This window comes from Thamnophis elegans, chromosome 2 (assembly GCF_009769535.1).
Source record: "Thamnophis elegans isolate rThaEle1 chromosome 2, rThaEle1.pri, whole genome shotgun sequence".
Classification (NCBI taxonomy): Eukaryota; Metazoa; Chordata; class Lepidosauria; order Squamata; family Colubridae; genus Thamnophis; species Thamnophis elegans.
The window spans coordinates 150,313,467-150,326,779 of NC_045542.1; the positions used below are offsets into that span (position 1 = coordinate 150,313,467).

The following is a 13,313-nucleotide window of genomic DNA, read 5'->3' on the forward strand; positions in this document are numbered from 1 at the left end:
GCCATGGTTGTAAGTGTGAAAAAAATGGTTGTAAGTCACTTTTTTCAGTGCCATCGTAACTTTGAACGGTCATTAAACAGTGATAAGTTGAGGACTACCTGTATGGCAGATCAAGCCACTTATGGTCTCCTTGACGCATGGCTTTTAGCGGGGAAATATGCATTCTGTTGTTTCTGTTATTAAGTGAGCAGTTCCTAGAATTGTCCTTCCTAATGTAGATGCCCTTCAGATTGTATGGACATCAAATACCAGGATTCGCATCAATAGCTAAGCCGGCTGGGCAGTTCTGTGAACTGAACCTCACAAAGGTTGCAATCAGGATGGGGAAGTCTGCCTAGAGCAGGTGTGTCAAACTCAAGGCCTGTGGGCCGGATCTGGCTCGCAGGATGCTTAGATCTGGCCCGTGGGGCCACCCTGGAATCAGCAAAGGCCTTGAGAAGAGAAGGGGAAGGAGGGAGGGTGGAAGGAAGGAAGGAAGATTATACTGGGAGGGAGGGTGTGAGGGAAGTCCTGCCTTAGTACTTGGCCAACACAGGTGCCCCTGACATGAGTGACGTTGAGCTGGCCATGCCCGGCCACACACCCCAAGTCAAACACAACTTGATATGGCCCTCAATGAAATTGAGTTTGACACCCCTGGCCTAGAGCATTCTCTCTTGAGATAGGAGAACCTCCTGACATCTTCCTCTCTTCTATCCAAGGTCCTTGAATAGATTGTCCGAGCCTTCAAGTGTGACCCTGGCAATGTCTCAACAGGCTGAAATCATCTCCCATCAGCTCCACGAGATCCAGCGCTTGGAGTCAGAAGTTAGCGCCTTTCAAATTTCCTCCGCCCAACAGGAGGCCACCATAGCTGCTCAGGAAAGTACCCTGTCCAATCTCCAAGGAGAACTAACTTTCCTCAAAGGCCAGAACCTTACCGAAGTTGCTATCCTGAAGACCGAACTGGAAGAAGTCAGGAAAAGCAGCCAGCAAGAGAAAGAGGCCCTGAGGAATGAATTAGAAGAGCTCAGGAAGCAAAGTCAGTTAAAAGCAGATTTCCTGAGGGAGGAACTGGAGTCGGCTAAAGAAAGGAGCAACCATGAAATCGCCCTGGCACAGGGAGAGCTGCAGCAGATGAGGGAAGAGCGAGAGGTGGAGCAGAGGAGGCAGGAGGCCATGGTTCAAGAATGCCAACAGTTAGTGCTGAAAGATTACCAAACACAGGTAACTGCATAATGAAAAATAGCAATAGCATTTAGATTTATATACCACTTCACAGCCCTCTCTAAGCGGTTTATAGAGTCAGCATATTACTCAGTGGTGGGTTTCAAAAATTGTTCAAACCTACTCTGTGGGTGTGGCCTCCTTTGTGGGAGTGGCTTGCCACCCATGTGACCGGAGTGGCTTGCCACCCATGTGACCGGATATGAAGATGCCGACGACACTTGTCAGAACCTCCTTAAATTGCCTCACACACAGCACTGGCATGCATAAGAATATGGTGTAAACTTGTTTTTTAAAAGGCATCTTTGGTTTGCGTTAAAACAACTTCAACACACGCAATGTTCTGATTGCACCACAAACGCAGTCGTCATCCTTACCTTTCACAGAGGCACTGAGTTTTATAAATATGAGCATGATAGTGTAGAATAATCATATCCAAGGACCAGTGGTGGGTTTCAAAAAATTTTGGAACCTCTTCTGTAGGTGTGGCCTGCTTTCCGGGTCCACTGGTGGAACCTCTTCTAACCGGTTTGGTAGATTTGATGAACCGGTTCTGCCGAATAGGTGCAAACTGGTAGGAACCCACCTCTGATATTTTCCCCCGCCCCCCCAACAATCTGGATCCTCATTTTACCGACCATGGAAGGATGGAAGACTGAATCAACACTGAGCCTTGCCAGGATTGAACTCCTGGCAGTGGGCAGAACCAGCTTGCAGTACTGCATTGTAACCATGGTTCTCATCAAATCATGTTGAGAAACTATGCCTTTTTTTTTTTTTTTAGAAAAGGCATAGAATAAAGTAAGTTGCAAAGCTCTCTGGAAAAGAGGGAGGGCAGGTAGTCCTCAACTTACAACAGTTCAGTTAGTGGCAGTTCAAAGTTACAGCGGCACTGGGAAAAAAATGACTTAAGACCGTTTCCCCACACTTAACAACCGTTACAGCATCAACAGTGATCAAGATTCAGTCTCGTGATCAAAATTCAGACGCTTGGCAACCGACTCATATTTATGACGATTGCAGTATCCCAGGGTCATGTGGATGACCTTTTGCGACCTTCTGACAAGCAAAAGTCAACAGGGAAGCCAGATTCACCTAATACCTGTGTTACTAACTTAACAACTGCAGTGATTCACTTAACCACTGTGGCAAGACAGGTAGCAAAATGGGGCAAAAGTCCCTTCACGATTGCCTCGCTTAGCAACAGAAATTTTGGGCTCCATTGTAGCCGTAAGTCGAGGACTACCTGTAATTTCAAATAGAGTAATCAAGGTGAGCCTATGTACCAAGTCTCCAGCATCTCTTTTTCCTTTCACAGTTGGATAAGCTGTCTGAAGCCTACGAAGCCGAAGCGACTTCCTTGAAGCGTCAGATATGCGCATTCCAGCAGGATTTGGAAGCTCAGCGAAAGGAAGCCGGCCAGTTAAGGGAGAAAAAAGATACACTCCAGAACCAACTCAGGTTGATTTATTTTTCTTCACTCCCTCTCTTCCCACCTCTCCCTTCTCTGGTACAGGGATTTTATTCAAGGTAGTCCCAGTGTTGTGGCCCACTGGCAGCCAGCGGAGCTGACAGCAGAGTCAGACAGTGAGGAGGTTGGGGAGGAACATCGGCCAGTCCTGGGGTTTGAGGAAAACTCAGACGAGGGCTCTGTGTTGGAGGCAGAGAGGGAGCTAGATAGCAGTGAGGCAGAAGAACAGCTGGAGCCTGTTTAGAGGTTTATTCAACTTGTATGCTGCCCTATTCCCGAGGGACTCAGGGCGGCTAACAAACCTGGAGGGAAGGGACATCATACAGAAAGGAAAGAAAAAGACAGACAACAATACAAAACAGTTTAAAAAGGTGTCAACAAGCACTCCAGTTCGAGGGGGGATGGAACTCAGCAGCCCCAGGCCTGCTGGAACAGCCAGGTCTTAATGGCAATACGGAAAGCCTGAAGGGTGGTGAGGGTCCGAGTCTCCACGGGGAGATCGTTCCAGAGGGCTGGAGCAGCCACAGAGAAGGCCCTCCTCCGGGTGGTTGACAGTCGGCATTGGCCGGTCGATGGAATTCGGAGGAGGCCTAGTCTGTGGGATCTAATGCGTCTTTGGGAGGTAATCGGCAGAAGGCGGTCTCTCAAGTACCCAGGTCCAATACCATGTAGGGCTTTATAAGTGACGACTAGCATCTTGAAGCGTATCCGGAGACCAATAGGCAGCCAGTGCAGCTCGCGGAGGATAGGTGTCAATCGCTCGCGCGGCTGCATTCTGGACAAGCTGAAGTCTCCGAACACTCTTCAAGGGCTGCCCCATGTAAAGCACATTGCAGTAGTCCAGTCTTGAGGTCACAAGGACGTGAGTGACTGTTGTGAGAGCCTCCCGGTTCACGTAGGGACGCAATTGGTGCACCAGGCGAACCTGGGCAAATGCCCCCCTGGTCACAGCCGACAAATGGTGGTCTAAAGTCAGCTGTGGGTTGACACGCACAGAGCTGCCAGAAGACAGGAACAACTAAGAAAGCAGGATTGACTTAAGAGAAAAGCGACACCTTGGAGGTGAGTGGCCCCTCCCATAGGAAACAAAAGAGGAGCGAACGGGGAGGGGGCTTTTGCAGGAAATAGTTCATTCATTCGGTCCGGAAAGTTCTGTTTGTGATTCTAAGAGACTCTGTGGCAAGTTTTGCTTTGCTCTGTTTGGAAACTAGTTATCTGGCAACGCTCTAAATGAGATAAGGTCCGTGTGGATAAACATTGCTCTGGAAGACTCTTTGTTAGAGCCTTGCTGACTGAATGAAAGGAATTCACAGTCGTGTAAATAAAAGAGCTTTTGTCGGGACCAAGACTTTGCTTCTTGCTTTCAAAGCAAGCCTGGGTCAGAACAGCCTGGTTTCTTTCTTCCAGCGTGACTGAGGCAGAACTGGCTTCCCAGAATGCTTTGGTGCTGCAGTTTAAGACCTACGTGGGGGAGCAAAAGTCAAGTAAACCTGATTTTGAACAGGAGCGGCTGATAAATCGAATACAGGTGAGACTTAAGCAGGGCTGCTGGTTTGATCTGCTTTTTCGACCATCTCCATTCGGAAGCCCATTAGTCAACCAGCAGATGGCCTTCGTGTCAGCCCTGAAGCCATTTTCCCCTGGCACCTTCAGGGCTGCCACAGCGGAGATGAGTGGAGATGTGGGAACAGGAGGGGGGAGGTAGAGATAGCTAGGGGATTATAGCCAAAATGAAATTCTTTCCTCTGAGAACCAAGGACGTTCCCACCAGGAGCAAGGAGGTGGGATCTGGGACCAACTGACCCTTAGACTGCGAACAAATTGAACCACATGATGGATGGCATCGGCAGGCGAAAGCGAATGTTACTTTTAATTAATGGGTAAATCCAAGGGGGGTTTAGAGTCGGGTTTCCCCAGACGTGCCAATATGTCATGCCTAATAAATCTATATTTTGAGGAATATGCCTGCCTTGGAGTTTTGATTCCGTTGGGTGTGTTAACTGGAACCCTGACACTTCGAAGGCAGTCTCACTTCCATTAAAGCTAATTGTCATAACATTCCTTGAATTCCATGCCGGTGGTTGTGTGTGAAAATTGGTCAAAAGTCACTTTTTTCAGTGTCGTCGTAACTTTGAACGGTCACTAAATGGATTGTAGAGTTGAGGACTACCTGGGCACCTTTTTCTTTTTGTTTCAGCAACTTGAGGATGAGAAGGAGGCTCTGAAAATGACAGCTGAACTTCTGCAAGTTCGGGTGGCTTCGTTAGGCGATATCTTGAGTCTGCAGGAGACCGAGCTTGATAAAAAGGTGATTTCATTTGAGTGCTTTAGAAAGTTTTGATGTCTTACCTAATTGGGGTTTGGAATATAATGATCCATATAACATTTCTGTAATACCAGTAATTGGAAAGGAATATAAAACCCTACACAATGTAAGATCTGGATACTGGACTGCAGGGTTCTCAAACTGGATTTCTTTGAGGGCTGGATCAGCATTGTAGTTCTCTTCCAGTTGGGGTGTGTGTGGGGGAGACGGGATGGACTCCTGCAACACCCTGCCAGCCATGATCTAAGCACCCTGTGGGCCGGATCTGGCCCATGGGCCTTTAGTTTGACACCCCTGCTCTAAGTTTACTGAGTCAGCATGTTGCCCCCAACAATCTGGGTCCTCATTTTATTGACCACAGGATGGAAGCCTGGTAAGGATTGAACCCCTGCCAGTGGGCAGAGTTAGCCTGCAATACTGCATTCGAACCACTGTGCCACCAAGGCTCCTTCTAGCCCTGTGATGGCGAACCTATGGCACATGTGCCACAGGTGGCACGTGGAGGCCTGTCAGCCGGCACATGAACCCCAGCTGAGCTCCACCAAGCATACGCCGCCGACCAGCTGATTTTCCAATCTCTGCAAAACACTATACAAGCCATCAATATATATCCAACAGGAACAGGAAGTGCCTCACAGGAGCGAGGCAGGAAAATGCATCATTGAACAATGGAGATGAATGCTAGAGAGGAATAAAGCTGCATACAAGGCCGACATAACTCCTATAACAACGTAGGCATGCACGAATGTGTATGCCTCTACACCCCATTTTTGGTCCCCGGAGGCTTCAGGGAGGCCTGGGAGGCCCAAAATGGGGCACGGGTGGCAGGGTGGGAGGGAGGGAGTGTGTGCATTGTATTATGGGTGTGTGCATGTGTGCATGTGCTATCATGCGCATGCACACACTTTTGCCACATGAGAACAAAAAGGTTAGCCATCACTGTTCTAGCCTGATGCCTTTTCCACTGCACCAAACAGGCCCTCCTGTCATGTTTACCTTATAAGAAAACATACTGAAACAATAAGGATTCTTGCCAACAGTGCTGGAGACAGACTTGCAACTCATTTTTTAATTACACACATTTTTAAATGTAAAAAGTCAGATGGGATGGTGAGAGCCTGGCAGGATCTAAGAGTAATATCCATTTTCATATTTGTCTCTGGGTACCATACTGTGAATCCTGGTCTTGGTTATCGAAACATAAAAAAGTTGGAGGAAGGGATGTAGGCCTGGTGAAATTGAGGGATTCCCAGGGGCTTTCATATCTTGATAGTTTTCGAGTTTTGTGAGTGGAAGCTTTTTCTTGTATCTGAAAAGTCTAGCATTTCTGAGAACAAGACTTTGGCTTTTTCCATTTGTGTATCCTTCCTGATATCTGCAATCATTCCGAGTAGAAAGGGATGATAAGTATGTTGGAGGTCTGATTTTGTGTTTTATCTTCACAGGTGCATCTCCAGGACCCATTCCAGTCTGAGTCATCTCAAAAACTTCAGTGCCTGCTGACCAGATGGCGGGAGAAAGTATTTTCTCTCCTGGTGCAGATGAAGTCTCAGGAGCTGAGCCATAGGGATGATACTAAACTTTTGGAGAAGAAGGTATGGTCACGAAGAAGGACTGGGGGCTTGAGAACACACAGAAAATACCAGCTGTTGTGCATTTTACAAATGGGAACTCCTCAATTTATCAGGCTCTGTGGTTAGAAAGCAGTACTGCAGGCTAACACTGCTCACTGCCAGCAGTTTGATCCTAATGGGGCTTAAGGTTGAGTCAGCCTTCCATCCTTCTGAGGTGGGTAAAATGAGGACCCAGATTCTTTGGGGGCCATATGCTGATTCTGTAAACTGCTTAGAGAGGATTGTAAAGCACTGTGAAGCAGCATATAAGTCTAAGTGCTATTCTTTTAAAAACTGTAAGCCCCCCCAGAGTCTTTTTGGAGTTGGCAGCCTTGAAACCCAAGAAATAAGAGACAGTTTAATGTAGTGGTTAAAGTGCTGGCCTAAAAACCAGGAGACTGTGAGTTCTAGCCCCACCTTAGACATGAAAGCCGACTGGGTGAATTTGTGCCAGTCTTTCTCTCTCAGCCCAACCCATCTCTGAGGTTGGTTTGTTGTGGGGAAAATAAAAGGAAGAAAGAACATTATGTATGCTCACTGTCTTGAGTTACTTATAAAGCAATAAAGATGGGATAAAAATATAATAACTAAGTAGCTAATTCACTGTCCCCAGGTGAAAGAACTGGAGGAAGAAGTGGCATCTAGAGAACAGAAAGCCGCGCTGTTGCTACACAGTCTTGAGGACAAAACTGCTGAAGCTGATATGGAAAGAGTAAGAAACAAGGTAATTATTCTTGCACAACCCCTCTTGAAACAGAAAGATATGTGACTACAGTGACTCCCGCGGTATTATTTGGAAATGGTTGTCCCTGAAGTGACCGATAATAGTCGGCAATTGATGGAAGAAAATCAAAGGAGGAGAATTAGCTGTGTTTTAGGAGAAATTTTCTCAGTGGAAAGTGTAACCACTGTAGAGAAGGAGCATGGCTTTATTTTTGATTAAGTGCATTAAGTCTACTTATTCTCTAATATCCCCTTGGATAACTAGAGTTTGTGCATTAAAATACTATTGTATTTTTGATTGAACTGCCTATTTTCCTACAGAGGAGGGTGTTCTGAAAGCTAAGTTGTTCCTCCCATTCACTGTAATGTGGCCAAACTAAAAAGTTTATAACAATATCTAGAATGAGAAAAAGTAGTCTCTCTCTATCCTAGTTATCTTCTGCCTTCCTCTAAAGTTGGGGCTTTTTTTTTTTGCAAATCTCTATATAATCTATTTATCCTAGATTTATTAGAGCCATGGTGGCTCAGTGGTTAGAATGCAACGTTGCAACACTGCTCACTGCCAGGAGTTCGATCCTGACTGGCTTAAGGTTGAGTCAGCCTTCCATCCTTCCGTGGTCAGTAAAATGAGAACCCAGATTGTTGGGGGACAATATGCCAGCTTAGAGAGGGCTGTAAAATCACTGAAGCGGTATATAAGTGCTATTGCTATTATTTGAGCAACATGCTGACTGGCCTTAGTGGATTAATCTATTACAGCCAACCACCTGCTTTCATTATCTGGATGTAAGGAGATATACAAACAAAGAGGTGTCTTCTGTGGATATGAAGTGACTTATAGGGATCACTTGGGACCCCCAAGTGCACACAGAATGGGCAGATGCCAAGGCATGATAGTTTGTGCATCATAGATGAAAAATAGAAGGGCCTTTTCTTGTTAATTCAAAGTATCAGGAAAGCCAGGAGTTGGTTTTCTTGACAGCATAAGACTGGAGCAGTTCAATTCTCACCTTTACCTATTATCGATAGCTCAGCACCATTTTGGATCTTTCATTTAAAAAAGAGATTCTAAAATGAACATGCAGCTTCTCATCCTGGTGCTTTCTGCATTCTTGTGAGAGGTGGCCATTTTCTTCCCTCAGAATTTCACCTCTGATGTTCTTCCCCGCCAAAACAGAGAATAGCAGTCCCTGAATAAAGAAATTGCTATGCCAAGAGGTAACCTCTGTATACTTTTTATTGCTATCTGCCTAGGGAGAAGGTGTTAGGAATTATTGGTAGCCATCCAAAGATGGAAAGTAAATAATAGCAATAGCAATAGCAGTTAGACTTATATACCGCTTCATAGGGCTTTCAGCCCTCTCTAAGCGGTTTACAGAGTCAGCATATTGCCCCCAACAACAATCCGGGTCCTCATTTTACCCACCTCGGAAGGATGGAAGGCTGAGTCAACCCTGAGCCGGTGAGATTTGAACAACTGGACTGCAGAATTGCAGTCAGCTGAAGTAGCCTGCAGTGCTGCATTTAACCACTGCGCCACCTCGGTCCTTGATCTAGCAATAGCATTTAGACTTATAAACCGCTTCACAGTGCTTTACAGTCCCTGCTAAGCAGTGTACAGAGTCAGCGTATTGCCTCCAACAATCCGGGTCCTGGTTTTATACTGGCCTTGGAAGGCTGAGTCAACCTTGAGGTGATCAGGCAGCTGTTTCCACTGGCACACCCAGAAACACAGTTAAAATTGGAACTTAGAATGGGAAAGATAGTTATTTAACCCCAAAATAGGGCTCCGCAATAGCATTAAGAGTTTCTACCTTATATATTCTGAAGAGACCACAAGAATTAATTTTCCGGCCTATTCAACAAAAAGCCTTCCTTTTCTTACAGACTCTGCAAGCAGAGATGATACGCTCCAACGAGCAAATGCATGGTTTTCAACAGAGGGCAGAGGCTGGTGAAAAAGCCCTTCGGGAACTGGCTGACTTTGTCAGCAGGTAATGGGGAAGAATGGATTCTGGGCTTTTTCATCAAATATTGAGTCAGTTTGTACAGGTAGTCCTCGACTTGCAACAGTTCATTTAGGGAAACGTAATTCTCATAAAAGAATTCACACAGGGGAGGGACCATATAAATGCCTGGAGTGTGGAAAGGGTTTCCCTCGGAAAATGGCAGTTGGACTTACCTGAACTGCATGTTTCGACGAGAAGTGTGGGAGGAGTAACCATTGGGTATTAACCTAATCTTGATTGCCTATTGGAGATTGAGGAAATCTTTGGAAGCCACACCTCCTGCTGGTCCGGTGGCTAGCCACTTTAACCGAACATCTGAACGGTATCTGAAAGGAAGCAAAAAGAAACAGCCAATACCAATTCTTCCTAGCTGTTGCTTGAACCTGGACGTGCTCAGGCCCTGCTTCACGGCGAAGGTCGCCATAACGGGCGGGAAGTGACTCCTCCCACACTTCTCGTCAAAACATGCAGTTCAGGTAAGTCCAACTGCCAGTTTCCGAAGAGAAAGTGTGGGAGGAGTAACCATTGGGACATACCAAAGTTAGTTGTCCTGGGAGGGAATGGACGGGCCTGAGCCCCCTTGCATGTCTAGGACGCCCTGAAGGACCCTCCTGCCGAAGGCAGCGTCCGCCGAGGCGTAGGCGTCCAATCTATAGTGGGAGGGAGACGGGGAGGCCCAGGCGGCCGCTCGACAAATCTCTTCTAGGGGAGCCTGGGAAGACCAGGCGGCTGAGGTGGCAGCACTTCTAGCAGAGTGTGCTGTGATACTCTGTGGGACCTGGAGACCCCGAGCCTGATAGGCCTGAGATATGGCCGCTCTGATCCATCTGCTGATGGTGGCCGAGGAGACCTTAGCCCCACAGGTGGAAGGTTGGAAGGACACGAAGTGGGCCTCTGAACGTCGAAAGGGAGCCGTGCGTTTCAGGTAGATGCGTAGGGCTCTTCTAACATCTAACTTATGCCAGGATTTCTCCCTCTCCCCGGAGGGATGGGGACAGAAATCCGGAAGGATGATCTCTAACCCTCTGTGGAAGGGGGAGTTGATCTTGGGCATGAAAGAAGGGTCGAGTCTGAGGACGACCCTGTTCTCTAGGAAGGTGCAGAGGTCTGCTCTGCTGGAAAGGGCATTGATCTCTGAGACCCTTCTAGCTGAAGTGATGGCTACCAGAAAAATGACCTTAAGGGTCAGGAGCTGGAGGGAAACCTCCTTCAGAGGCTCAAACGGAGCCTCCGTTAGAGCCTGGAGGACTGTGGGAAGATCCCAGGAGGGGAATCGATGGACCGCTGAGGGTTTCAAATTCGCCGCCCCTTTGAGAAAACGCCTGAGAACCGGGTGTTGAGATAGGGGGGGAGCGTTCACCCCCCCCTAGGACTGTGGAAAGAGCGGAGACCTAACGCCTAAGGGTGCTGGTGGCGAGGCCCTTCTGGTGACCCTCCTGGAGGAAGTCCAGAACCTGAGGAACCGAGGCAGTCGTAAGACAGATGTCTTTACCCCGGCACCAGTCTGAGAAGGCCACCCACGAGGCATTGTAGATGCGGGTGGTGGATTGTCTCCGGGATGCCTCTACCACCTTGATGACCTCCTCGGAGAACTGAGCCTGTCTCAGTTGTTCCCGCTCAAGCGCCAGACGGTCAGATGGAGCCACTCCGGGTCTGGGTGCTCTAGGGATCCCTGGTGAAGCGTCACCTCCCCTGCTGGTATCCTCCAGGGAGGAGCTGTGGACAGGTCCACCAGATCTGCCAGCCAGGGGCGGCGCGGCCAAAAGGGAGCCACCATTATCAGATCTGCCCTCTCCGCTACCACCCTCCTCAGAACCCCGGGGATGAGGGGAAGGGGGGGAAAGGCGTAGAGAAGACCTGGTGGCCAGCTGCAGCGTAGGGCGTCCGTGTCCATGGTTCCCGGGGTCGGGAACCTCGAGACGAACTTTGGTAGCTGGGCATTGTGCGGTGTCGCAAACAGGTCCACCGTCAGATGGCTGAACCTCTCGCAGATCCTGTGGAAGATCGAGGGATGGAGTTGCCACTCTCCGTTGTCGATCGTCTCTCTGCTTAGCCAATCTGCCTGATGGTTCTCTGTTCCGGAGATGTGCTCCGCCTTGATGGACGCCAGGTGTTTCTCCGCCCAGTGACCCAGGCGCAGCGCCTCGTCGCGGAGAGCCTTGGAGTCGGTGCCTCCCTGTCTGTTCACGTGTGCCTTGGCCGCTACGTTGTCTGTCAGGACTAGGATGTGTTGACCTCTGACCATGTCCTTGAAGTGTCGGAGGGCCAGGTGGATGGCCCTGAGCTCCAACCAGTTGATGTTGTGCTTTAGATCTGTTGGAGTCCACCGACCTTGGGCGATCTGGTTCTCCAGGTGGGCCCCCCAGCCGAAGAGACTTGCGTCGGTGGTGAGCGTCATTCTTGGTGGATCTCTGAAGAGGCAGCCTCTGTTCAGAGCTGGGGACAGCCACCAGTGGAAAGATAGCAGCACTTGGGGTGATACTCGGATCTTGAAGGTCGCGTCGCTTGTCCCGGATTTCTGATGTGGTAGCAGGAACCACTGGAGCTCCCTGGCGTGCAGTCGGGCCCAGGGGATGATCCCTATGCACGAGATGAACTTTCCCAGGAGCCTGGAAAGAAGAACTACAGGGACAGAGCGTGACTTGCGAACCTCATGAATCATCTTGAATTTGGACCCAGATTGTTGGGGGCAATATGCTGACTCTCTGTAAACCGCTTAGAGAGGCCTGAAAGGCCTATGAAGCGGTATATAAGTCTACTGCTATTGCTATCTTAACGATGCTGTCCTTCCGATCCTGAGAGAGGAACACCTCCCCCGCTACAGAGTCGATAATGGACCCTAGGTGAAGCAGCCTGGTGGAGGGCACGAGGTGGCTCTTCCCCAGGTTAATGGAGAACCCCAGGGATCTGAGAGTGTCGATGGTAGTATTCAGATCCCTTGCAGCTGAAGCAGAGGACCTGGCCAGGACGAGTATGTCGTCAAGGTAACAAAATAAACGGACAGGGAGGGAACGTAGGTGACCAGCAGCTGCAGCTAGCACCTTGGTGAAAGTCCTGGGGGCTGAGGCCAACCCAAAGGGCAGGGCTCTGTATTGGAAATGGTCCCCTTCATGGGAGAACCTCAGAAACTTACGGTGTTCCGGGGCGATCCTGATATGCAGGTATGCCTCTGTAAGGTCGATGGAGGCAAGGAAGTCGCCCGGCCGGATGCCCTCCAGGATGGATCTTAGAGAAGCCATTTTGAATTTACGGTATACCACCCTGGAGTTGAGTAACTTAAGGTCCAGGATGGCTCTCCAACCCCCCGAGCTTTTGGGCACTAGGAAGAGGTTTGAATAAAATCCTGACCCTTTTTCCCCCTCTGGGACCCTCTCGATGGCCCTGATGTCGAGGAGATGTTTAATGGCCTTGGCCTTAAGGGCCCTCTTGTTTGGGTCTGAGGAGGAGGAGAAGGTGCGGAACCTACTGGGAGGAAGGGAGCGGAACTCCAGGCGAAGCCCGAGCCTTACCGTCTGGAGAACCCACTCATCCGATGTGATACGCTCCCAGGCATCCGCAAACATGGAGAGGCGACCGCCGATGGGGTGATCCGGGGGCGGATCACTTGAATCTGCGGAAGGGACGACCGCCTCTTCCACGAAAGGGCCGCTTCCCCTGGTGTTGGCCCCTGAATCTGTTCTGAAATTGTCTATCCCCCTGCCTCTGAAATCTGGGGTTTTGGTACCTCTGGCCTTGGCTGTCTCCTTCAGGTGGTCTGTAGGAGGTCCTCCTAGGGTACGGTGCATGGCGGAAATCCGACCGCTTGTTCGTTGACGGGAGGATCTTCCGCTTGTTTTTATCCTCCACAAGGAGAGGCTCCAGCGCCATCCCGAATAACTTGTCCCCGGTGTAATCCGCGCCGGTTAGGTGCCACTTCATTCGGGATTCCGCTTGCCAGTGACGTAGCCAGAGTAGTCGCCTAGAAG

At 49.1% G+C, this 13,313-nt stretch overlaps 1 protein-coding gene across 1 annotated transcript in view; it reads left to right on the forward strand.

Annotated features, from left to right (window-relative positions):
* LOC116503986 (coiled-coil alpha-helical rod protein 1-like) overlaps positions 1-13,313 on the forward strand; it is a 33,755-nt gene that overhangs the window by 5,831 nt on the left and 14,611 nt on the right. Inside the window, exons 4-10 of the mRNA XM_032210786.1 lie at positions 702-1,206; positions 2,525-2,667; positions 4,085-4,205; positions 4,875-4,985; positions 6,449-6,598; positions 7,230-7,340; positions 9,227-9,333. Coding sequence (XP_032066677.1) covers positions 702-1,206; positions 2,525-2,667; positions 4,085-4,205; positions 4,875-4,985; positions 6,449-6,598; positions 7,230-7,340; positions 9,227-9,333 — 1,248 coding nt within the window. The remainder of the gene's footprint in view (positions 1-701; positions 1,207-2,524; positions 2,668-4,084; positions 4,206-4,874; positions 4,986-6,448; positions 6,599-7,229; positions 7,341-9,226; positions 9,334-13,313) is intronic.